The 26,795-nt window shown below is 44.3% G+C and overlaps 1 protein-coding gene across 1 annotated transcript; it reads left to right on the top strand.

Moving 5' to 3' along the window:
* ASB2 (ankyrin repeat and SOCS box containing 2) lies at window positions 1-26,531 on the top strand. Its single transcript, XM_042791297.1, has 9 exons — window positions 1-273; window positions 1,854-1,958; window positions 7,012-7,178; window positions 7,851-8,006; window positions 10,420-10,665; window positions 12,949-13,120; window positions 17,620-18,181; window positions 21,881-22,034; window positions 22,775-26,531. Exons 1-9 carry the CDS (start codon window positions 29-31, stop codon window positions 22,909-22,911), a joined length of 1,944 nt encoding a protein of 647 aa, XP_042647231.1. The 5' UTR covers window positions 1-28; the 3' UTR covers window positions 22,912-26,531.
* The last annotated feature ends 264 nt before the right edge of the window (window positions 26,532-26,795 follow it).

Here is a 26,795-nt window from a genome sequence, read left to right as displayed (position 1 = left end):
AAAAAAAAAAAATAAAAAAAATAAAAAAATGGCTACAACGGCAGCAAATAGCCAAAGACAAACGATAGGTTGCGAGGAATACAGTCTGTACAGTAGCTTGAGCGAAGAGGAGCTTGTAAAGATGGCCATCCAGCAGAGCCTGGAAGAGGAGCCCGCGGGTCAGCCAGCTGCCCAGAGCCACCAGAAGTCGCTGGTGGTGGGTCCCGGCGAGGCGGCCACCCCCAGCCCCGCCGGCAGCCACAACCCACCCTACCACATCTACCCCTGGCAACGGTGAGTAAGCGCCCGCCTGAGCTCCACCGGCCCAACAAACACCCTGCCCGGGAAGAGAAAAAAAGCTTCTCCTCTCAAAACACGTGCTTTCTAATTAGCTTTACTGAGCGGCTGCTCCGCGAGTCTGTCGTTAATTTGAAAGCCAGAGCCTGCTGTAAATCCAATGAGCCCAACGTTCTCACAGCGAAATGAGAATTTGCTTGATGTTGTCTGTTTTAAGCAACCAATAAAATAAGAATGGGGACACTGCTACAAGCTTTCCTGAACGACAGAAGCCCTGCCGAAGGCAGAGGCTCCTTTCCCCCACGGGGGCACACTATGCTGAGCTTAGGTTTCTCCAGAGAGGGAGCACAGCCTCTCTGGAGGAAAAAAGCCCAAAATAGGTATAGAAAACTTTTAGGTACTTCGGTCTTTAACGGATGTAGTTATCTCAGATCAAAGTCTGACCTCAAGCACACCGCTGAGCCCAGAGCAGCCCCAGGCACCAAAGCATGGTGGCATCCCCCTCCCCTCGATGCTGGGCTGTGGGTTAGAGACCTGCTGACAGTTTCAAACCCAGACTTTGTTCTCCTTTCGATTTGCAAAAGGCAGAGATTTCTGAAGCGGGGAGGGAAAGAGGTTACAAAGTCACCCCAAAACCAAGGGAAAATATCCTTTTAAACTATTTTTTTTTTTTTTTTTTAAGAAGCTGGGAGTAACTGAAGTTTTGTTCCTTCTTCTTTCTCATAACCCCACCATCCTCTGATGCCTCACACATTACCGCCTGTGATTGTTTGGTTTCTGAGGCTGGGAAACTGGGGATAATTTGATAAGTGCTGAGCGTGTTTCACAGCTGCGGAATCAGGATGCTGTGCAGCCAGCGGTCCTGTGCCCACCAAAGGTTGTGGTTTCTCGGCGTTGTTACCGTGCACTTGTGCTGCCAGTTCTGCCGTGGGGACCCATTTTTGGGGCGGGGGGAGAGGTGAAGAATAAGGGCTTCCCTGACCATTTGGTCCTGTCCTCCTTGGGGGTCCTTTGACACCTGCTATTTTGGCAAGAGGCAGCATCTGCAGTTCTGTGCATTAACCTGTCCTGCCTTTGCCTCAGCCCGGCAGCTTTTGACTCCCACTGGGGGTAAAATCTTTGCAGCCTGTAGCTCCAGATCTGTAGCATTGCTGAATCCTTCTGCCGCCCGGGGAGAGCCGAGATGGAAACAGAGCTGGCACCCAGGGGCCCCGGGTCCTCCTCCGCCCCCCGCCTCCAACCTGCTCGCGTGGCACTTCGGAGGTGATGAATGTCACCCCACCTCGCCTCATGCCTGCTTCCTGTGCGGTGGTGGTAGGGTTAACCTCAGTCTTGTCTTATATGGTCATTTGAATCCCCTGACGCTTCCTCAGAGGGCCAAAAATAATCTCGAGCCGAGCGAGCAGCTGAATCCAGCACCGAGCAAGCCGTGGCCATCTGCTTTTATTCCGAGCCCTGACCGGCAGGCTTTCTTGCTCCGTCTCTGTGGATGTGTGTCTCTGTTTCTGCCTCAACATGACCTGTTTCTCCTATTCGGAGTATTTCTCTTTATTTCATTCATGTCATCGCCACTCCAGATTGGCGGCCCAGCCGAGAGGCCGTGCTCAGCCGTCCAGCTCGGGGGCAGCCTGGGGGGTCAGGCGAAGGTACGACGGCAGCCTGTTCAGCACGTCCCAGCCCGTGTAAGTGACTCTCTCTCCCCCTCTCCCGTTTTCCCCCTGCAGTCAAAACCAAGCCTTGCTACCCACCCGCCCCCCTGAGCCAGCCCTGCTGGGTGGCAGTGGTGTCTTTTGGGGGGGAAATGGTGGTGTTTGTCTGGAGGAGGTCTTGCTGATACCTGCACCGCACCCTCGCTGTCTTCCCGCTCTTCCTTCTGACCTCCCGGCTGCCCTGGACCGTACCCCAGCTCTTGCAGGTTGACTGACCTCAAGCATCCCTCGTTCTCTTCTCCCCCTTCATCCCCCTCCATCCCTCCAGTGCATGTGTCCTGGGGACTCCAGGTCATTCGGTAGCTCTGAAGTGACAAGGACAGCAGGGAAGGGATGCCTGTACTGGTTTATTTATACAGGCTGGCTCCTGTAGCAACACGGTAGAGGAGGCAGGCAGGTGCTGATAGTAACTGCATTGGTATTAAGTTCATGGTTCAAAGGTGGCGAAGAGTGGGGAAAACAAACATTTTATCATAGTATATAAACAGGGAAGGGGGGGGGGGGGGGGGGGAAGTCAAGTCCTTCGAAGTAAATGTTTTATAAATGCTCCCGAGATGCTGTGCCTGTTCCCAGCAACGCCTGCACTGTCCTGCCACACCAAGGAGGGCTGCTGGGGAGCCACACCACATCTTTCCTGCCCAAGGAGGAAACCAGCTTGACTGACTTTGATCCTCCTGGCCACATTTTGCTGTTGGCAGAGACCGTAAATAAGCTTAGGTGAACACAGTCGTGGATGAGGAAAGAAAGGCAAGGGAAGGGCCTGAGCTCTGCCCCAGTACCTGTGTGTAGTGGAGATGTCTGGACCATGATGGGTTTATTACAGCTCTCTGGGGGGCACAGTGGATGCAACACCTGCCTTTAGCTATCATGAAGAGAGAAAAGTGTTGTAGGCAGAACTTCTCTGTGTCCTGCAGAAAACTCTTTCCTACCCTCTTTATCTACCCAGTGCAAATCCACTTTGTTCTATCTGTCTCGCAAGTCCCTCCCTGGATGCATGGTTGCAGTGACTACCCCTCCACCACTCTTCTTCCTTTCATCCCTCACCTAGCTCTACAGTTTCCCCTCACCTCACTCTACCCTGCCTGATCCAGGCTCTGTCCCTGGTTTTCCACCGACATTGCCCTCCCCGACGTTGTGAAAACCTCTTTCTGCTGAAACATGAAGCCTCCCTCATCCCTGTCACCTACCAGCTCCCCTTGGCACCTTGAAATCACCTCCCCTCATGAAGTGCTCTGCACACTTTGCATGCCTCTCTGCTGCTCTGGGTGCGATGGCTGGAGGGCGGTCTTTTCCTCTGCATCACATAACTCCATAGAATTCAGCCCACAAGAAGACTGGGCTAAGGCTGATAAGCTAGCCCTCCTCCGCTGCCAGCAAGGTGAGAGCAAAAATGTGTCTGGGAAGCCACAGGAGAGCATGATGGCATGGTTGTTTTACAGCCCTGGTCTCAGTAAGGCAGGGATGACAGCTGGCTTCACCTGGGGAGATGTTGCTCCTTCACGCTGCCTGCATCTCACCAGGAAAAGAGGGAGCTCCCTGAACCTTCCCCACTGAACCTCCTCTGCAGCACTCAAAATTGACCCCACCATACATCTCATCTGCCATGAGTACTTATTATCTTGGCTGCTAGCCTCTGAAACGCAGTCATTCTTTTGAGTCACCTATAAGGTTAAAATTTCATCAGATCGTCAGGCTTCCTCCGTAGTTTTAATACTTGTTTTTTCTCTATCTGACAAAATCCAAGCAGCAGGATGTGTCAGTTTTTTTTAACGGCCAACTATGAGCCAGGCAGAAAGCAAGGATTTTACATGGAGATTCATTAAACTTTCTGTACTGATCTGGAATTTGCTTGGCTAAAGCATCTACGACCTTGTCCAGCAAACCCCCTCATCTTACTCAGGAATCATTTCAGGTCAAGGAGCCCAACAGAAGTTTACTTCGTTCAACATCTGAGGGCTTAGGCAGAATAGTAACTGATTTTTCACACATTTTTAACCCTACCATGGATCTGAGGTACCCTCTGCTTTCACTGAGGTCTCAGCTAACGTGATTCACCTTGCATTTGCAGTGTGCCAGCCCCATGCACAGCCTCCTGCTCTGGTCCACCTGGCATGCAGTAGCTCATTAAGCACTGGTAACTCTATCGTGTGCCCAAATCCTGAGGTCGCAGTGAGCAGCCCTGCACGTGTGACACGAACCTTTGCACAGAACAGCAGATGGTTTCAGCAGCCTTGTGCCAGAGGCTTTTAGAGACGAAGATTCCCCCACCTCCACCTCCTCTCCCGGCCAAACATACCAGTTGTTGGTGTTAACTGACTTCAAAAAAAAAAATGCTCAATTTCAAATGCCCATATAAAAAGCTATTGTCTGTACCAAACTAGCAATTTTAGGTTTAGTCCCCAGGGTACTATAAATCGTATGGATTTACAGCCGTGTCCCTGAGACCTCAGCCCAGCAGCTATCAGAAGGTTGGTGGATTCCTCCTGGGTGGGCTGTGGCCAGGAAGGCAGCTGCCTGCTCTCGCTGTTATCTCCTCAGGCAAAGCTCCTGGCCTTTTGTCCCGTGTCTCCCCCCCATTCCAGCGTGGCTATTTTTGTGACTCTGCTCTCTTGAGATCACTGCTTCCAGCTATAGAGAAGGAGCAAGTGGCACCACGTCCTTTTTCACCTGGGAAATGGTGTCTTTTCCCATTCCTTGTCACGTGTGTTATGTTCACCTGCTCTGCTCCAGGCCAGGCCCTGAGGTTATCCTCAGAGAAGCAGCTTGGTGACTCTTCTTTTAGTGCTGGTATCAGTGTTTATGGCACAGACTGGGTTCCTCAGGGCAAGCTGAAATTAATGTCACCTGTGTGATTTTCAGGCTGCTGATCCGTCCAGCCCCCGCAAAGCGGCGAAATCCAGTGCAGCTCCTGTAACTTGCACTAAATACAGAGGTTGCACCAATGATCTGCTTTTTGAGGACTCCTGTGCTGAATTACCCATATTTTTCTGTCTCTGATCTCACTCTGTGGTGGCATTTTAGACCTTCTGTCACAACCAGTTTCTGGTTGTTCCCATTGTCACTGCCCTGCATGACCTTCATCACATGCTGTATTCCTACCCTGGCAATGCTAATAGTCTCTCCGAGGCATGCACCTCCCTCCTCCGTCTCTTTGCCTTCAAGGCTGCAAGATTTTCTCTTTAGAGTTCGTTCAAAGCACAGACTCTCCTATGTTTTCAACATCCTCTTGTTTTCTGCCTCTGAAAATACAGCCCACATTCATTTTTTTTTTTTTTTTTGCGAGGCCCCATCAGAACTGGCAAAAAGCTTCTTCTTTTGCCGTGTTCGCTGTTCTGGAGCTTTTGGTGCCTCCCAATAAGGGAGCAGTGGCTGCTTTGTCCCAGCACAGCTCAGCAGGAACACGAGCAGGTGCTCTAGAGCTGGGAAGCCCAACCCTGCTCCAGGCACTGCTGATCAGCAGGACGGTGCCCGTCGGGCAGCGTTGTGACCCCCGCGGTGTGGGGACTCCCGCAGCAGCTCTTCTCGTTGCTCTGCAGAAGGACTTGGTTGTGCCCAGGTCGGGGAGGCTCTGCAGTTGCTGTCGCAGGGCTTAGGGAAGTGTGTGGCTGCCCGGGCTGGGCAGAACGCGTGCGTGGCAAAGGGAAGGCTTGGCAGAGCCAAGCTCGTCAGTCGGCCCCCCTCGTTGCGTCTCGCTTCTGGGTGGCGGTGAGCATCCTCCACGGGTTTTGTAGATTTTCACAGCGAAGCACTTCTTGAAATCTTCAGAATTTTGGTAGCGCCAAAAAATGATTGCTTTCATGTTATTTTTGTTTCCTCCGGTAAACACTATAACACTTTTCAGTGATTCTACACATTTCAATGACTGCGTCTGCTTCGAAGGTGCTTTAAAATATTCCCTCCTTCCCTAATATTTTTTCATTCCTTTTACTCCTTGTGCCTAGAAGTTACTTGGCCATGTGAAGCCTGACAGTGGTTTGTTGGGTTTAAATTGACCAGAACATGAACTATTTCACAGTTTGGCACCAGATCCCAGCTGTGGTTCCAGAGGCCCCTAACTGTTGCAGTTACTTGGGGAACTGCTAACTCGGCTAAGAGGTTTGCAGGAATGGACTTGTCAACAGAGCTAATGGGTCTGCTAAAGACCAGATTTTCAGAAGTGCCCAGCACCTATTATGTCTCACTGGGACACCAAAGGCACATTTTTTAATATCTATATTGTCCGAAGTGGTTATCATCGCTGAAAATTTGAGTACTCCGTGCTGAAATAACAGCTGAGGATCTCTGGGTCATGGTCGTGAAGGGCAGCTCAGAATTTCATTTGAGTAGGTGGAGGTTTTATTTAATCCTCCCTGGCTGAAGAAAGGAGAACGCAGACCAACATCCTAATGTTCACACAGTCTAAGTAGAGCTCTCCCTTCTTCATAACGGGACTGGCTACCTTCTGAAAACAGGATTGTGTAAGAGAAATAGGACATATCTTTAAAATACAAGAACAAGATTTGTTGAGAATTTGAACTTTAGGGATAGGTCACCTGCAAATCAAATTTAAAATTTTCTTTCGGGACAAACAGGGGCAATTCTCTTCAAAGCTGATCTTATTTAAGAGATCTCGTATTGAAACACCTTGCCACATGGGACAAGAAACGGCAGGGTGATGTAATTCTCACAACCTCGGACACTAATGGCAGTGTACAGAGCAAGGGTAGAGCTAAGTCTCCTCCAACACCAGATTTCTAAAATACAAGTGTTTATGCCAGGGACTAGTCACACCTACAGTTTCCTTACACTCCGAGGAAAGAGATCAGCACCTCCAGACAGCGATTCTTCTGATCTCTTGTGAATGGCCAAATTAGAGCAGACAAATTTTACCTCTACAGGTCCTGTAGCAAGACACCTTAGGGCCACAAATACTTGTTATATAGGCTGTAGGGGTTCACTCTTTTGGCCAAATAATACAGCGATGTTGCTGCAAAAAGCTTTTCAGTAACGAAGGAATTAGTAATCCAGTTTTAATCTTGTTTTAAAGAGAACTTGACCCTGTAGTGGCAGCAATCAAGGATGGAGATGAAAAAGCAGTATGCAACATGATGAAATCAGGAAAAGATCTTTCTGAACCTAATAAGGATGGCTGGATACCCCTCCATGAAGCTGCGTACTACGGCCAAGTGGGTTGCCTGAGCCTGTTGCAGAAAGGTCGGTGAAGTTAAAACTAATTAATTACAAAAGGGAGAAGAAGAATATGAATAAACTAAAAGGCAGAATTAGCAGCGGTCCAAACCTGGTCTGGGACTGTACGTGAAGCTTTTTTCCAACCCCTCTGAGTGTATATTAATTTCACTCTCTCTTTGAGAATAGGTTTCCAGACAGAAGCCTCTAAAGGTTAGGATCTTCAGGAGAAAGTTTTATCTGAATAGATCTTGCCAAGCCCTGGATTTCTCCCAGTAAAACCTCATAGCTGAGCTCTTGGCTGTTGTGAGCTGCTCAGCTGCCACAGCTGCCAGCAATTACCCCCCTTCCCACTAACTGGACATCCAGCCCAGCACCTCTTTGTTGGTGCTTGAAGGTGGTTAACTACTGCAGTTTGTTTTCAAACTGCTCTTCATTAGCCGTTACGCAGCAGCTTTCTGCATCACTAGTAGCCACAGATGAACAATTTAATCTAAACTGATGGCTGATTTAGACACTCAATCTGAGTTATTGTAACTTTATAGTATATTCTTATTTTCTCATTGAAAAGGAGAAGAAAACAAAAGAAATAAAGAACAAAAACTTAGCTAAAACTCCAAGGATTTTGAAAGGTGATGGGGCTGCAAACGCTTGTGCACCACATGCCATAATGACTTTGGGCTCGCCGTTTCCTCACAGCGTACCCTGGCACAATCGACCAGCGCACCCTCAACGAGGAGACGGCTCTCTACCTGGCCACCAGCCGGGGCAACCTGGACTGCCTGCTCACCCTGCTGCAGGCTGGGGCCGAGCCTGACATCTCCAACAAGGCCAGAGAAACCCCGCTCTACAAAGGTGAGTGGCTGCTTCTCCGGGGATACTGAGGTCTCGTGGCACCGCAGCGGCAGAGCTGCAGGATCGCTTGCGAGGCGGGGCTGAAACCCTGCGATTAGCTCCTGTTTTCTACCGCCTTCCAGTGGTTTTCTGTCTCCCGTGTCTGACCTGCCATGCCTCGGCCTCTCTTCTCACCCACATCAGAGACGGGACTAGCGGCCGCCCTGCGGGGCGTAGGCTGCGATGTGGTGCTGAGGGTGGGGTGTGCGCTGCTTCGTGGGGCCCTAAGCACGGAGTGTCTGCACGGCGTCCCAAACTTATGGCAAGCTGGGTAGCACAGGAATAGGCACGCTTTTCTAAACCGTTGGACCTAAGTAGCTGTCAGATGTGGGAGTAGGGTAACTGGAGACATGCCAGTGATTCACATAGTGGGGGGGGCCTGGCCAGGCTCTGTGCTGTAGGAGATGCATAAAGTTGAAAACAATTCAATATAAGGTGTTTAACATGGACATGTTACTTTACTGCTGGTCAGAGAGAACATTTTCTTTAGCAGAACAGCATTACATCTATGATACCACAACAATTCAGAGGAGATGATGATGTCTCACACCTTCATGTCCATTCTCCTTTGACTGACTGCTCCCGCCGTGACTATTTTTAGCACTCTAAAACATTAAAAAGCACGTATTACTGGTTAAAACCGTAATCTTGCCTCCAATTTTGGATGCCTGGCATTAGAGCTGCTCAGTTTAAAATGCTTCTGTTTTAAAATTCTGGCTTATGGTCTGCTAAAGGAAAGCTGTTCAGCTGTGCATTAAACACACGATGGTGGTGGTAGTAGTAGTAGTAGTACTAGTAATAGTAGTAGTAGTAATAGCAGCAGTGCTCATAGTAATAATAATAACAACAATAATATGAAAGCACCCTTTAGCCAGAGAAAAACTATTATTAAGAACAAAATCTTCTGGTCTACCCTTCAATAGAAAAAGAATGAAAAAATGATAACAAATTAGTCATTCCTAGTTTGTAAGCAAACTAAATTCTGTAGAGCTGTGCATAGGTAACTACAGAAGTGTCTAATTCTATACTTGCATATTCTGTACATGCGAGTGACACCTGTGTATGGGCGAGGAATCCATGGAAGTAACTCAAGGGAAGAATCAAAACCAAAAGGCGGGACGTCTCTGAGAAAAAGACACTATTATTTCAAAGAAAAAAAAAAAAAAAACAATTGCCATATGAGAAAAGGCTGATAGAATTGGGTTTGTTTAGCCTTGAGAAGAGAAGGCCTAGGGGAGACCTTATCACCATGTTCCAGTATTTAAAAGGTGGCTACAAAGAAGATGGGGACTGCCTTCTTACAAGGAGTCACATGGAAAAGATGAGGGGTAATGCGTACAAGTTACTCCTGGGGAGATTCTGATTGGACACGAGGAAAATTTTTCATGATGAGAACAATCAGCCACTGGAATAATCTCCTAAGGAAAGTGGTGGATTCCCCAGCTTTGGACACTTTTAAGATTCAGCTGGACAGAGTGCTGAGCCATCTTGTCTAGACTGGGGTTTTGCCAAGAAAGGCAGATGATCCTTGAGGTCCCTTCCAATCTGGTATTCTGTGATTTTATGCTTCTATGATTCTATGAATGTGCTGGGCTCTCTTTCTGTACATTGTACAGCAAATGTTGACTGGGGTTTGTAAATGAGACTGCTTATTCGAGGTACCTTTGGTTTGGGGTCCCACCATAAAGACGTGTAGGAAGCCTCATGATTTGGGATTCAAAAAGCAGTGCGACAAATTAGTAGATTAAAAATCAACAAAATACTGTTAATTATCAAGAAAATATCTTTAGCTCAGGATGGTCCTGAACTATAAATTGTTGCAGGCTGAGAAAGTGCTATTGACTTACCCCATTATTGTTTTCTAAGGATCCTTTTTTGGGTACTGTCAGTTTGAGCTTTTTTTATTTTCTTATCTATAGAGAGCTTTATCTGCAGTCCAGGGCAGTAACATACAGAGTCAGTTTGCACAGAATTTGTAAATAAAGGGTTCAGGTCATGTGCTTTCTAGAACATGTTTGTTCTTCATAAATTACCTCCCGCACCTTGTCACCTCCCTGTCACTGTGATGTCCTGTTGGTACCAATGTGCTGGGCTGGATTCCCCTCAGTACCAGGCTTGGCACAAGTCTTTCACAGGTCACTTAGCCTCCTCCAGGTCCCAGCTGAAGGTTGGCTTCACTGCCACATCCTTTACAAGCCCCAGACAATGTCATTTGGCAACAGCCTTGGCCCTCATATTGACCTCGATGGATCTTTGGTCTTATTCACTACGGCCTAGTTGTATTAAATTGCCTTGTGCTATAGGAAATGGATAACACAACAGCCAGAATCTTTTCAAAATCCTGTCCTAATCATTTCCCTTTTTTCCAAAACAGCTTGTGAGCGCAAGAATGCAGAGGCCGCAAGGCTCCTGGTGCAGTACAATGCTGATACCAACCACCGTTGCAATCGAGGATGGACAGCTCTCCATGAGGCTGTCTCCCGAAATGACCTGGAGATTATTGATATCCTTGTGAAAGGGGGTGCCAAGATTGAGTCTGCAAATGCCTATGGGATCACTTCTTTATTTGTGGCAGCTGAGAGTGGGCAGTTGGAAGCTCTGAGATACCTCGCAAAGTGTGGTGAGTACAGTTGTACCATTACCTGTCTTACTCATTTAATTCGAAGTTCCCATTAATTGTTCTGGGCTCAGTTTCTCTGTCTCTGGAGACGAGGCCTAGCCTGCCGGGGTGCTGAAACCCAGTTGCTCTGGATGGCTGAATTGTGTAGGGTCTTTCAGAGAGCACGGTCTAGACACATGTGCTTCTTCAACATTCTTTCATGGTCACCTACTTTGGGAAGTAATATGGTGCTCTCTAATTGCATTGCCCGACACCTTTCAAAAGCCATATGGCTGCACACATGGAGCCTAAAATCCAATCAGTCATAAAAGACAACTGTAGGTGCTAATAGATGTCAGAAGGTGAACATTAGCCAACCCCATCTGCTCATGAACATTGCAGTGATGGGCATGGTTAGCTCTCCTCTACTAATGAATCCTTCTGAAAATAGATAAAGTACTATTGTATAGTTTATGGATTTACACCAAGGAGAAGCAAACTCACTCTCCCCGTGTGTATATGTTCAAATATAAACAGAGTGAATTTGATTCTAGTTTACACTAATCCTACCTTTTACTGCTCCACTTATAAAAAAAAAAAAAAACAGCAACATGTTTTACTACTATTCTGAGGCATATTTTATCTTCACTGTGAGCTAATATCTTCCATGTAGGTAAGAGTTGGGTCCTGCAAGTGTGAAACAAGAGCTAAACAGTGATAAAGATAAGAAAGTCTTCTGAAGCAGTTAGTATGACTAAGAAAGATATCAGAGTTGGGGAACAAAAAATGTGTTCTGCTGTCCAGCTAGCATTGTCAAGTCAATTTTATATGACCATTTAGTCCATCATACTGCCCATGATTTTAGAAACTAAGCCAGAATGTGATTTGTGTTTCAACTTAGATAGATCTTAGGATTTCCTTAAAGTTCAGTTTTGAGAAAAATACACAGGAGAAAATCCAATAAAACTGTCCAATTGTTCCAAGCCCTGAGGAAATCCTCTGAGAATTCCAGGAATGATATCACTTCATTGCTTATGATGAGCAGTATTCATCATAAAAAGAGTATCTTTTTCATTCCTTTTTCATTAGGAATGTAGTCCTGTGTTATGTTTTGCCACTGCAATTCTCCTGATGTTTCCAGCTACAACATCTTCAAAGGGCCAAACACAACACAGATGTTTCAGTTTGGGGTAAGAGCACAGGGAAATATTCTCTTTGGCAGGGAGTTTTCGTGATCAAATGGGAGACTAATTGGCTTCTTTATTGGAGTTTAGAAGCAAAGCTCCACTGAACTGTCTTTCCTATTTAGGATACATACATAGCAGCCTTCCTGAGGACATTGTGGTACAGTATATTACAGTAGAAACCCAGGCTTTCAGGCCTTTAAATATCTAGCCCAGAAAAAGCTAGATTCCAAATTGTTTGTGGCCAAAAAGTATCAGGTCTTGGTTTATTCTTGCATGTTGTTTATTAAGCCAAGCACACACTACAGCATAAGAACAAATGCCCCAAATAGTCTAGTAGCTTATTAATAATATTTTTCTTTTTTAAGTAAAACTTACCATTTGGAGCCTCACTTGAACCTTCCTGAAGAGATACAACCTCAGGTGTTGAGTTTGTGTTGAGTGTTGAGCCAATGAATATTTATTCATTGACTAAGGCATGCCCAAATAAAAGCTGATTAGAACTGTTGCTTGGTACCGTGCAGATGTCATGTTACAGAGTCCTATTCTAGCCTGGATATGTACTAAAATTAAAATATAGTATGAATAATATACATGTATTCATAGTGTGAATATATAGAATATAAATAATATGTATAAATACAAATAGGTATATATCATAAATACATAACCATAGAATTTTGGAGAGCACCTATTGAGATCATCTAGTCCAAATTCCTGCTCAGGAATAGTGTATATGCATAGTGTAAATGCATAAATACTAATGGAATTATTGTGCCTCAGGAAAAGGCCATGCTATATAAAGAACAACACGTTTTGAAGTTTTTTGCCTCTAAGATACAGCTGAATGGAGCCTGGATGGATGACTGGGAACTGATGGTTGCCACCCACGTCAAACTCTCCCTCATAAAAGTCACATCATATGAAAAGCCAATGGAAATTTATGATACAACTGTATATAACTAATATGACTGTAACACCTTTCACAGGACCTCATTCACATCCCCGTCTGGAAAATTTTGTAGCTCTAGTGTCATGGAGATATACATGTTCATTCAAAGTATGTTCCTTCTATCTGATTTTAACCTTTTGATGCTACCAAGATTTTCTTCCTTCCTAGGTGCTGATATAAATACTCAAGCCAGTGATAATGCTTCTGCTCTTTATGAAGCCTGTAAGAATGGACACATACATATTGTGGAGTTTCTTTTGTCCCAGGGAGCAGATGCTAATAAAGCCAATAAGGATGGCCTGTTACCTCTTCACATAGCAGCCAAAAAAGGGATTTGCGAGTAAGTTTTATTTCATGTCGTATTTTCATCTCTTAGACAAGAATCCAAGGTCCGTATGAAAAGGAGAATATAACGTCCCAGATCTAATTCTGAGCATTGTGTGCAAGAGAACTGCCAGTTGAGAACTGGGCTTTCAGCTTGCAGAGCTCAGGTTGGAAGTTATAAACTGAAGAGTGTGTTTACGGGTTAGGATGAGATGGGGTGAGCAGGAATGTGGGGTGCAAGATTCCTTTAGCTTTGCCAAGATATCATCCGTTACAGATAAATAACCTCATGTACCTTGGAAGCGGATTAAACTGAACTCCACAAACCATGCTTGAGATGGAATAAAAAAACATCTGTGTGTGTGTGTGTGTGTAGGGGTGGGGGTGTTAGTCCTCAATAGCTGTTGCAGCATAGTTTGCAATAATTTTCCTGCATGAGCCCATTGTGATTCTTCTGCACAAGCAGAACATGCTGTATTCATCTCTGGTGTGTTCAGATTTCATTAACAATAATTCAGATGCTGACAGAAGGAAGTGGTTAAGTGAATCTCTGGAGGGCATTAGTGAGATTGTTGCTAGACTATGGTGTCCAGTTCTGGTACCCTCCCTTTCCGAAACCTTTCAGGAAATTGGAAAGACTTCAGAAAAGAAGTACAAGAATTACTCATGGTCTGGAAAATATACTTTATTAGTGGGTGTTTAAATGACTCGTAAATGTAACAGACAAATACAGAAAAAGATCCAATGGTTTGTTTCTGAAATGAAATGTGTTTGGGATAGAGCTGAGCACATTCTTTAAGCACTGAGAATAAAATGCACTAATGAAAAAAAAAAAAGAAAAGCAACACAGGAATTGGGTAGATTATTGGGTAGATTTACCAGTCATCTGAAGCAGAGGTGTTTATAGGAGAAGAAGAATCTCTACAGCATCTGTTGAAGGAATATGCATTTAGAAGATGTTGTCTAGGGATGGGGTTGTTGCACTGTCATGTAAATAGTGTTTACCTAGCTCTTTCAAGACCTGGGACATTGCAGCAAGCTTCTGAGCCTGAACTCCTTAACATTTACCTTAGATCCTAGGGCAAGTTTTAGCTCCTGCCTTTAGCCCCACACTGCTGAAAGGGCGAGTGGCCCGCAGCTATTTTTGCAAAACACAGTCACATGCTGCAGTGACAGACCCTTTTGGTGACTGTAGTGAGCTCTTCTGACTGTCACAGTTTCTAACAAAATCCTTTCAGCAAGTCAAAGGAGAGAGTATATCCGACTGCAAAGACTGTTTCTGGATAGAAAAGCTATCTTTGCAGACAACTGCTAGAGCAAATTCTGACTTATTTCACAATATCTAAGGAATGAAAACTTTTGACAGCACTCCACCTTCCCATAGCATTTTTTATCCTAGTGCTTAGGTCTGCTTGGGAATCCCAGTTAAGCTTCTCAAATCACTTTGATAGACCTGAAGGCTATTAATTTTCTGTTGGAGTAGGCCTGCTTCTTTGTGCAACCCAGGTATTCTAGAGGGCAGCCCAGTGTGAATTGATGTAATGGGTTTATATGCTTGCAGCATGTACACAAATACCCTGTATAGATAAATGCAGGCATGATTCAAAATTTTCTCCAGGATTTGAGTTACAAAGATGTCTTCTTGAAGACAAACACATTTTAGATGAGAAATGTGCCAGAGACAAAACCCAGCTCCAGTTGCTCACTTTCAAAAAAGTTCATCTGAAAGTACAATAAACTGATCTGAATCCAATTTGTATATAGAGTCTGGACCAGTGCTCTGACTCTTCTCCCCTCAATAGTTCCACACCCTGACCTGAAAAGAAATTTGCATAGAAATTCTGCAACCTGAGTCCATCTTCATGTTATGCAAAAAGGGCCTGATTCAGATCTCACATCTATTATTCCCAAATCCCAGCAGCAAAAAATGAGACCAGAATTCAGCGCAAACTCTGAGTTCCTTTACTTGTAAAAGACTGAGCACAGATTTTTGTGCACAACTGCTGCAAACAAAGTGCAAAAGAAATAAAAAAGAAAAATATCTTCCCTTATAAATATTTATCTAAATGACAAAGCTCTAGCCCAATTGGCTGATCATTCTTAATTCCTTTGGTATTCAGTAAAATAACACCCTTCATGGTGACCTCTCTTTGTATTCCTGCAGATTTAATACGTAATTCTGCAGGAATTCCATGCTTCAACTTTTTGCCAAAGCATGAAGGCTCCCTACCATCAAAAAAAGCCAAGAATGTGGTCCCAAGGCTCAACTGTCAACTCTTGTTGCTTGTTGTTTGTTTTTTTTTAAATGACACCTTGTCAATATTGACCTAAAATTCGTAAGGGTCATCTCATCAGCTGTAGGACAATTGCAAGCAGTCATTTAACTCCTTCCCCCTCAGAACTGAGATGTTGAGAAGGGAAGACTTTGAGAAGTGTGGGCAGATTTATTAAGTAAATACAAGTCATTAAACTCTTGGCACACTCGTACTAAGGATGCTCTTCCTCTTCCTCCATATAATTTCTAACAAATAGAAATCACGGAAACAGGTGTCTGGGATCAGGGAAAAACTCAGCACTATTTTGAAATTATACATGAAGCTCAGCACTGTAACAGACGTGGGATGTGGTCTGGCTTGTTTGGAGTTGGCTGCCTTCACTTGGGCTGCCTTCTCCCTCAAGACAAGACAGGAAAGACTGCAGAGGCGGAGGCACGGTATTACTGAACCAACCCACTTTGGAGGATGAGGAAGAGAGACCGATTCAAGCTACAAAATGAAACTCTGATACAAAGTTGGTGCTTCCTACTTTTTCTCCCCAAATAAATCTGTGGTACTGGGAGTGTACTGAGGTCTGGGACACTGCAGCACTTGGATGCAGAGCCTCGGTGTGACACTCCTGTGGTGAGGTTCAGGTTCCCCTTGCAGACAGAAATGACGCGGTGCCTCTTTAACTCAGTTGCGGAGAGCTGGCTGAAGCACATGTGCTGTAGGGAAAGAACAAAACAGACCCTGAAATCTTCAAAACAGTTGAACGTGGGATGACTAATGCTGGCACTTGGCATGGTGTCCTTGCAGTGCTCTGTGCCCTTTTTGTTATTATGGCTCTTACAGAACATTTGCTGATGGTGGGAAGTTGCCAGCTCACCAGCACCCAAACCTCCTGCTCCCTGGTGAGTGTCACAACACTGAAAGATTAGTGAAGCTGCTTGGAGAAAGAAAACCCACATGCTTAATTTCCAAAGATACTTACATAACTGAAAAAGCCTTTTTGTTTAAAAATTAGATGTAGAAGTAACTTGGAGACATCAACAGTCCATCATGTAAATAGGAACATAATTCTGTAAACTGTTACGCATCTTCAACTCTTATTTCAGGTCTTGAGAGTGTTGGAGGCTCAGTCTTTCACAGGATCATTCAGTGCATCACAGACAAATTTTTTCCTGAGACTAGCACTTATATTTGGCCTAGTTCATTGTGTAAATATATGTTTGAGTGCCCAGTCTTGGGACCAGCCATTGCAGTCAAGCTGAAGTTATGCAGCATTTTAAAGGAGACATGCTACATGGTAGGAAACTGAGCTTTGCGTGTTTGTGTGTTAGAAGAGTTGTTGACTCTTAAATAGAGAAGTTTGCATGGGAAGAAGAAGAGGAAGAGAAGGTATGCTTAACTTGCTGGATCCCACAAGTTCCTCTTTAGGTATCCCACGCTCCACAGGCAATATATAGAGAGCATCAGCATCTCCTGAGACAGTAGGAAGGCTCAGGTTGGATGGTCCCTAGTCTCTAGAAGTAGCTTAAGGTGAATTGTCTGTATTTACAGAATCAACCTAGTGCCTTGGCTAAACCATCCAACTTTATGAGCAGGAATTGAGGGTTTAACCCATGGGACTGGTCATGCAGTTCCAATGACACCTATGGAGACATAAAAATTATCATGGATTTGCAACTGGCTGTGACCCACAAGGCCTACCAACACGTTGTGTTGGTGCCCTTCTCTGCTGAGCAATAAAACAATCCCGATGGAGGTGGGGAGGTACAGCCTCTCTGCCAGCTCCTCAGGCTGGAGACCATACGCCTGTTCCTCCAGTCCTACCCACAGAGTGATGATGAAGATGCAGAATGTTTGGGAAATCCTGGCTGGGTGTCTGCCATTTGAGCTGTGGCAACTAAGAGAGTTACAACAGGCTAGATGAGGTGCCAGCATGTTGTTCCTTCCATTGTAACTGCCCCTGCAGCTGCCATTACCTCAGTGAAGCTGAGTGATAATTTCAAAAAACTTTGGTCCTCCATGAAAGGGGGGATCACACAACTCACATTTTTGGCAAGGCAGGAGCACGGGGAGTTGTTGACAGGTTTCAAGTTCACGCCCTGGGTTCTCCTAGAGAGAGTTGTTCCTGTGCCCAAGTTAGCAGGCTCTGTCTTATGGTTACAACCATACAGCTACTGTTTGCTGTCTAGTTGTAGATCCCCTAGATCTCCTAGAGCTCACTGCTGTTCACTGACTCTTCACCCGGCAGGATTGTCTCCATGCTGATCCCTGTGACCAGCCGCACCCGTGTCAAGCGTAGTGGCATCAGCCCCTTGCACCTGGCAGCTGAACGCAACAACGATGACATCTTGGAAGAGCTGATTGATGCTGGCTATGATGTCAACACTACCCTCTCCGATGAACGATCCTGCCTGTATGAGGACAGACGCACCACCCCCTTATATTTTGCTGTTTTTAACAACAACATCTATGCCACAGAGCTCCTGCTGCAAGCCGGAGCCAACCCCAATGTCGATCTCATCAACCCATTACTCATCTCCATCCGCCATGGCTGTCTGAAGACCATGAAACTGCTCCTTGACCACGGAGCAAACATTGATGCCTACATATCAAGCCATCCCACCGCGTTTCCGGCTACCATCATGTTTTCGATGAAGTACCTTTCCGTGCTGAAGTACCTCCTGGATCTGGGCTGTGATGCAGGTTCCTGTTTCGAGTGCCAGTACGGAAATGGCCCACACCCTGTATTAAATTACAGACGGGACAGACTTAATGATCCTCAGCAGTCCAAGGAGCCAACTGTAGTACAGGTAAGGATGGCCTAGCCTACCTACAGTACTTCTGAGAACATCTCCTACCCATGTATCTTGACAACTTTAATGTATTTTTTCTCCCAACTTTCCTATCAGAGAAGATGCCTCTGTTCTGACTTTATTTACAGAAACAAGGGCTCAGTAAGAGTCTGTGAATGTTCTAAGTCCATGTTCAATGACAGCAGGTCGGTAGGCAATAGCCTCTGTGGCCCTAGCATGAATTTGCAGTGAATTATAGTAATCTTGACAGACCTTGCTGTCAGATCTACAGTATTCTTTTTCTCTGGACCTGAGGTGCCAGGAGCGAAGCATGTTTTCTTGACAGTCAGTGTCACATGGGTGGTAGCGTATGGACAGTAGAAACCTGCTTGTTTTATTTTGTCCTGTAAGATTTGTTTTGTCCGATATGGAATTTAAGCTCCTGGTTAAATTAAAATTGTCTAGTGCTTCACTTCATGAGGGTAAACTAGTGAACGTAAATAATTGCAGTTTCTGAGTCTACTGGATAAGCAGCCCTGGAGAGAGTGTAAATTGCTACATTAGATATATGACTGTGTATTATACATGTAGGATATTATATAACATGTGTATCTTTGGAGTCCTTCCTAAAGCGCTGCTAGGCTCAGCTTCCATTGGGCTGGACTTGGACTGTCAGTTCCTTAAAGGACTTCGCAGAATCTCAAATTACACATTTTTTTTTTTTCATGATCTCTGTATGTTGACTCCTTCCAATATATCTCAAACAAAATCTGACCCTCCAATCAAAATTTGCTACCCTTCAACATGCAACACAACAAAGTAATCTCAGCATGGCAGTCTTTCTGTTTTGCAAAAAAATCAGTGAAGAAATAAATCAGCTTCTATCTATTTTAAGTGTAGCTTTGAGGGATTGAGAATAAAGTGTAGTTTAGCCCAAAGAGGTGGTCATCAGTAAACGCTTCTTGGTGGTAGAAAGAATAAAGGAAAACATTAAAAGATCCTAGGAAATCCTGACCTTTTTATCAGTCCTGTCTTCCAAAAGACTGTTTTCCAGTAACATGTCTGGGAAAAATCAAACAAAAAGAAATCTTAGAAAGAGGATTATAAGAGTCCATCAAAATAATCTCTTATCCCCAGAAGAACTGAATTCTCCTTGAGAGTGTTTGTCACAGCAAACTTGCTCCAGGATACCACAGTTTTGTCAGAGAAAAATTAATAAAATATATAATCTCTAGTTCTTGAACCATGATAGGGTAGCATGTAGAGTGAACAAAGGGCTGGAATTCCAAGGCAAGGAGAGAGGGTTTGTCTGAAACCCTCTGTGGTATCCTAGCCACTCAAAAACAGTTCTGTTTTTACTTATTTAAGCACATTATTTCCCTCTGGATCTCACCTAAAACTACTTTTAGTGCCTAACAAAATATTAGGTCACTGAGAGTCATCACCTAAAAGGTCAGACCACGTGAGGCAGAGCTATCAAAATCTGTATAAAATTGTATCTGTGCCTAGAGAGAAACCGGTGAGGGACAAATGCACATAGAGAAAAAGCAATCCCTTCCCTCCAATATTATTTTACATTTTCCTCTTACTGCTAGGAATTTAGCTAATAAAAGTAAGACTTGTGTGGTGTAGCTTCAGGATACAGTTGTGATACGGTTTGTATTCTGACATATATAAGGATCTTATGAAACTGTAGCCTTTTCCACACAAAAGATGTGCATTTTTTATTTTCATGCATAAGATTATGTAAGGATAATAAATCCAAATGCTTAGTCTTTACGCAGTAAAGACTATGAGTTACTGGAAGTAGATTTGAAAAATGCGTAACTATAAACCATTACTGTTGCTACAAAATTAATGTGTTCTGGAGAAAGTGAATGCAGAAAAATGGTTGCTGTCTCACTCCACATTTCCAGAATTGCCATGTCAAAACTGTGAACGTGGGGAGTGAGGTATCCGACTGCCACGAGAGGGCATTCGGGGGCCTGCTGAGACTGCAGGCTCAGAGTCACTGTGTCCCTGAGTCAATCCCATTGCCTGTTGTTGCAGATTTGCATTATTTTGCTTTGTTTTGCTTTGCTTCTTTTCCTGCAACATGTTATGGAACATTTTTATTCCAGAAAACATTTTTGTAGACTGAACGTGTGAATAGGGAAGAGAGAAAAAGGCAGGCAAGGTCTCTGGCGAAGACAGGAAGAGGGGAGCCGTAAGATTCGGTGTTTATTGCTCGATACATGTGTCCTCATTTAAACTCTGACAAAGTGGAGTTACTGCTTGGAGGTGGTAGTGCAGATCCCCAGTTTGCACGTCCTATAGGTAACTGCACGGCAATGGCATATGACAGCCAGGTATACTAAACTGAACTTCCTATAAGCAGTCCAGGTAGGAAACTGTGGGCTGAATGCTGGGATCCTCCCAGCATTACTGTATCTAATTTTCCTGGGAAACACTACTCAGGGAAGAAAAAAAAAAATCAGAAGAGTACTAAACACCTCTGTGAATGCTCTCACCTTGAATAAAATGTCCTTATAAATTTCTGCAGCTTTATTCTTTCCTAGGTGAGCTAATATAATTTTATTTCTGAATAAGAGTATCCACACAAGAGTTTAATGCATTTTAGGTTAGGGCTCATGCATGTATAATCAAATTTGATCTAGTTACAGGAGCTCAAACTGAGAGAGGTTTAAGCTGGTGCATTTTCTTTCCTGTTTGGGGTGGGCTTGGAGGGTGTTGCAGTCTCAGTGACTAAGCTGATGGATGGTGTTTAAGCCACCATCATTCAATTGGGTTCGGTCATGTGCCTGAATTCTTATCCACACAGCATGATTTAATTCATTTTAAATTTTCTGACTGCTCACATGCAGACAACTCCACAAATAACTTCATCCTATACAGCACCCTAACAGAGATAGATGAAGCTGTCTGCTATAATATACGTACCTAGATTAAAGCGGGAAGAGAATTCACTATCTTTTTGAAATGAGACTGCTTAAAGTCAGGTCCTTAAGTCCGTTCTTCTGTATCTCCATAAGCAGCCCTCCATGCAATGGCTCTGAGTGCAGCTTGCGCTGGGGACAACAGAAAATTTGCCTGATCCAGGGCTGAGTAAGAAAGACAGCTCTGTATTGGGCCCAGGATAGTTCTGCCATAAACGAGTAAAACTGCCTGGGATTGATTTGTGCAGAGATTTCCCCAGACTCGTTTGTAGTAAGGTGTTTGGTCCCCAAAAGCTGCAGATACTGGTGGGTTCACAAGAAGCAGGGGCTGTGCTCTGCCAAATCTCCCTCTTTCCCTAAGCCTCCTTTGTGCACAGCTGCCCCACAGAAAAGGGACCCAGCACAGCCACACTGCCCTGTGCTGCATGGGCCTTTCAGTAGCTGCCTCGCTGGCTTGGGGCAAAGCTCCTCTGTCCTCCCATTTCTGCAGAAATAGGACCTTTGGACCCTGTAAAAAATTCAGCATCCTTTCCATGCTCCAGAGCTAGGACTTCACCAGGGGTTTGTGTCCTCCTGTAGTTGTAAAGAGGGGATTCTACTCTCAGTTGCAAAAAAAAACCCTGAGGCTTTTGTTGGAGTTTTCTGAAGGGAAACTGGTAATTGTCCTCACAGCTGGTAGAAGGGTGGAACCACCAAAGCTGTTGGGGCTGTTGCTATTGTTGCAGTTTCCACAGGTGGGTTCATGTTCCACTGACCCTGGTCAATCTGTTTTTCCTTGAAGTTTTGTGAAATGATATCTACTCCCGAGATGAGTCGCTGGGCTGGGCCAATCATCGATGTTCTCCTGGATTATGTGGGTAACGTGCAGCTCTGTTCCCGGCTCAAGGAACATATTGACAGCTATGAGGATTGGGCTGTCATTAAAGAAAAAGCAGGTATGGTCACCCAGGAGATCATCTGGCACAAATAGTCCTGCTGTTGCACTCAAATCCTCAGTCACCATCTCCTCTTAGCATTCACCCCTTAAACCTTATAGGATTTCCCTACCGAGACTAAATTATATTTTGGACCGGGTATGAGGCGTTCGAAATTGCCAGGGTGTCACTGACCGTGTGATGTTAAATGTACACCAGCTGTGGATCTGACCCACTGAGAATGAGCATCGCCAGTGCAGGAATCTGCCTGTACCTGGGGTGCACTCAGACCAGGGCAGGGGGGCAGGCCACAGCAGCCCAGCAGGCACCAGTGGCCTTTAAAGCCTTTACTAATATTCTGATCTCCTAAATATCTTTTCCCTCGGGATCTAAAGTCTTTCATGGACATTGTCAGAATCAGATTTCTGGCACCGAGATAAGTTTGGTACATATTATATTTATTTTTAGTGGGAAGGCTGAGTACTATGAGACAACTTGTTTCAATCCTCCTAGAAAGCCTGTTACTAATGAGATGGGATACAGCCCCCCATCCTCCAGCCCTGGTTCCTTCCCTATCTCATGCCTCAGCATAGATGAGCTGTCACCAATGCCAGCCGTGTCACCCTTCCATTACAGAAAAGCCCCTTTTGTTTTCATTCCTGCTTCTCCCATTTCCTCTTGCCACTGACCTGGCCAACCCAAGTTGTCCCTCTCACGTTTAAATATGTTCTGCTCATGTTTCTGACCTACCTGTCTTTCAGAGCCCCCACGACCTCTTTCCCATCTTTGCCGCATCAAGGTTCGAAGACTGGTTGGAAGAGACCGCATTAAACTTCTCAACACCTTGCCTCTGCCCGACAGACTGATTCGATACTTACAGCATGATTACACACAGTGACCCCAGGCACACCAGACACGCAGCGGCTTCCCGGCACGGCACCCAGCATCATCAGCATGGTGAGAGCACACGTTGTGCACAGCGGGGAGGAATTGCTGCTGGCTTGGTCAAGCGCCCTCCAATGACTAACCTAAGAGAAATATGCTTCTGAAGCATGAGTGAGAAGAAAATGGAGGAGACAGAGAGCTAAACGTAGGACTGTTGTTGGGTTTTCCGAGAGAAAACACATACGATTCACCTCAGAGCTTGGTTTGCAAAGAACGAGAGATGAAAGCCAACACTGAAAAATGAATAGTGCTGAAGCAAGTATCAGTGAGGAATTCAAAGGTATCCTGGGGTTGTGGTGGAGCTTAGCATCCTTGCTGTGATCTCAATTCAGAAATTGTCAAGACTCAACATATTTGGGAAAACAACCATTTCCTTCATTGACTGAGATTTTTATTTTAGCTTCTATTCTACTGTTTGGATTTCTGCTAAGTGTGCTTGTTGCTAATTCTCTGATACTTTGACACCATCTTGCTAACACTTTTACTTTCATTTTTTGGACCTTTCTTATTGAGCACAGTATTTGATTTCTGAACAATCAAATCTCGGAACTTTTTAACAGACTAAAATTCAGAAACACTGACTCCTTTAAAGGTCAAGGAAAGGTTTATTTAAGGAGGTTGTAATAATTGTATTTGCACATAGTGAATACACTTCATTTCGTATTACATTTGCAATGAGAAGTATGGAAAATTCTGCTTGAGCGAATTTCCTAGACTGGGGATTTGAAAGCTAATCTGAGCTCTGTTTGTTTTTTTTTTTCTTTGTTTGTTTGTTTGTTTGTATAAATTAGAAGTAGCTGCACTGGAAACAGTAGCTTTACTCTGTCATGAAGCTGGTGTCAGAACAGAACAAAGCCCTAGAGGAGCAGGAACAGAAAGTGATGTGAAGGAGAGAGGTGAGGCACGTAAGGAGAGGCAGCACTGCTAAACCAAATTTATCTGTTCCTCCCCTAGAAGATCTTGTCCCTACAAAACCCAGCCTCTCTTACTATCTTGGATCTCGGTGTCTATAACGATACCATCCCTGGAAGAAAGGGATATTATTTCAAAATTATGAAAGTCAGACTTTGAGATTTGTGAAAACAAATACCCAGAGTTAGGCTTCCAAATCCTTATTCAGGTGCCTAAACAATGCCAAGTTACTTGCACCAGGTGTAGTTCCACTTAAGCCAATGGTACGACATTTGGTGTCAGATATTACTGAGGCAGATTTAGGATTTAGCCCTGGATTTCCTGACTTTGGAAGTCTGAAGTATTTATTAGCTCCCTTTGACACTGATGAAAGTTAATATCTCAGCTTCTTTGAAAATTAGGTCACCTATTTACAGCTCAGATCCACAACTGATTTATGGCAACTTAACAAGTTACCATCTATCAGCTGAACTGCTATAATTGTCCGTGAAATTCTTTTATTGAAGTTTTTAACAAGTCACATTCCCTCACAGCTGGGGAGGCTGAGGAGCCCATGAACAGTTATTGGCAGTGACTACAGCTCAGTTGACAGGTGTGATTTGCTGAACTGATTTGATGAGTGTCTCATTCCTGACTAGCCACCTAAGTAAGGATGGAAGAGTCTACATTTCCAACTACGTCTTCACAGAACTTATGCTAGAAACGCACTCATTCTTACCTTAGGTGACAAAGGAGCTGTGCACCATGGCTTGTTTGAATTACCCTCCAGAAACCTGACAGATCTTGTTTTTGTTTCTTCACCTGTGTAACATCCATGGAATCAGACAGAAATGCAAGCAGCAGGGAAAATCCGTTGCACTGGCTTTTATTTGTGTGGAGTTTTATGCCCTTAACACAGGACTAAAAGTGTGTTGCACACATACAAGTCTGTCTAGGCACACAAGTTCAGGTTCTGCAATGGTTTTGTGTGAAACGTGTTCAGCACTTGTGGGGCAGAATGTGAGCAGAAGAATTTGTTACAGCTTTAGACATTCTGTCCATAGCTGTCCCCTTCCCAAATGCAAAAGAAGTTGAAAAAAACAACAGTTTCAATTCACACTGAACAGTGAACTTCTTGCAAAGCTTTGGAAAGTCATGTTAGATTGCTCCACTGCTGAAATTTCGCCTAGTGACTTCCATTACTACCAGTTTAGGCTCTAGCCCCTTGTTTCCTGCAGTGTGAACAAGGACTTGGAAGAATACTGGGTAGAGGGAAAGGGTTGGAGAAAAGGAAATCTTTAGATCAGTTTTGACAATGAAGTCCTTGTATTGGTAAGCAATAGCTTGAGAGATAGAAAATCACCTATGGAGTCTGTGCATCTCTCAGTTTAAGGGGCTCAGCAGTGAAGTTCTGGGACCTTCTCATATTGATATAAATCGCAGTAAAATTCCTTGAAATTAAATGAGTGTAACAGGGCATGGTCATAGAGGGTGATGGATACAGACATGGCTTGGTGGAGACCGTTTGCTTAAGTGCTTGTTTGGTGTGCAGTGACCGCCCTGGAGACCGCTGGCTGGTAGAAGGATTCACAATCACCAAGGGTATGTTTAACTACAGGGGTGGGATTTCTTTAAGCTATCCCAAACTGTGAATTTGCCCTGAGCCAGCTTTGTTACGTACACGAAAGTCTCACGAGTTGCAATTTCTTGTTATGTCCTTGGAGAAATTGAAACTGGGTTTGAGTGGAGCAAATACGGAAAGTCCATTCCTTCTTTCAACGAAGAGACCTTCACCTCTAGTGGGAGACCCATCTCCTGGTTGCTCTCAACCATCTGTCCTGAGCAGGAGAGTCACTGAGCTAGAAATCACTGGTCTGAGGGGAACGTACCACAACTGTGGGAATGATAAGGGCTCGCTGTGCGCAGAAACCGAGGAGAGAAGAGCCTCTTAGAGGGGAAATCTAGTAATTGCAATGTTATTAAGTCCTTTCTGCTTGATTCTTACAACAAATCTTCACACACTCAGTTTACATTTATTTGCACTGAAATGGAGCCTGCTGCCTCTCCACTCCAGTCATTGACACAGTATTTTGTGCTCAATACTGCATTTGCATAAATTCAATGTGCATGTAATGCATCTATCTAGAAGTTACTGTGAAAAGGCAAATACCCCCAAACCCAAACAAACCAGGCTTTGTAAGCAGATCAGTAGTTCTAGTGCAAGGTGAAGTGGCTTGTTTTTACCGAGTGTGATACATAGACTCCTTCAGAGATGATGACTTTATGTGAAATGTTCTAGGAATATTTCATGACCAGGTTACTGTACATTTTTTTTACTGCAACGTGCAATTCACTTGATGTTCTTGTGCACTTTTTTGATTTTTTTAATTTCATTTTTATTTCATTTTGTATGAAAGCTTTTTCACTTACCTCTCTCTTCCAATTATTTATAAAAGCTATTTTGGTTTTAACAGTTTAAATTTGCATTGTTGTAGTAAATAGCAGCTCTCAAATGTTATGTTTCCATCTTTCAAAAAAAGTCTGAATAAACAAGTAGATTCTGAAGGGATATCAGCTGTCCTGAATAATAACATTGAACAACCAAACACAAAAATAGCCAGGAAAAGTCTGAATCAATCCAAGCTTGAACAATCAATAATGTTGATGTTAATCTCAGGGGTGAGAGAACGGTAAGTATTGCTAGAGATGAGACGGAGTTGCTATTCTTTGCAAACCTTTTGGAAAGTCTCAAACATCCCCATTCAATGATTTTGAATATACTTAACAATTGTCTTCTGTTCATTTGTGTTTTACTTCACTGCTGCTCCAGTCCAGAGCCCCATCAAGGGCTATCACCTGCCCTGGGGTGGAGAGGGATGTACGTCACAAAGGATTTTAAGGATTTTAAGAAGTAACATCAGTTTAAATCTGAGGGTAAATGCGTAA

This window comes from Tyto alba, unplaced genomic scaffold, assembly GCF_018691265.1.
Source record: "Tyto alba isolate M040663 unplaced genomic scaffold, T.alba_DEE_v4.0 Super-Scaffold_18, whole genome shotgun sequence".
Taxonomy (NCBI): domain Eukaryota; kingdom Metazoa; phylum Chordata; class Aves; order Strigiformes; family Tytonidae; genus Tyto; species Tyto alba.
The sequence above is the reverse complement of the archived record's forward strand: the minus strand, read 5'-3'. Positions and strand labels throughout refer to the sequence as shown.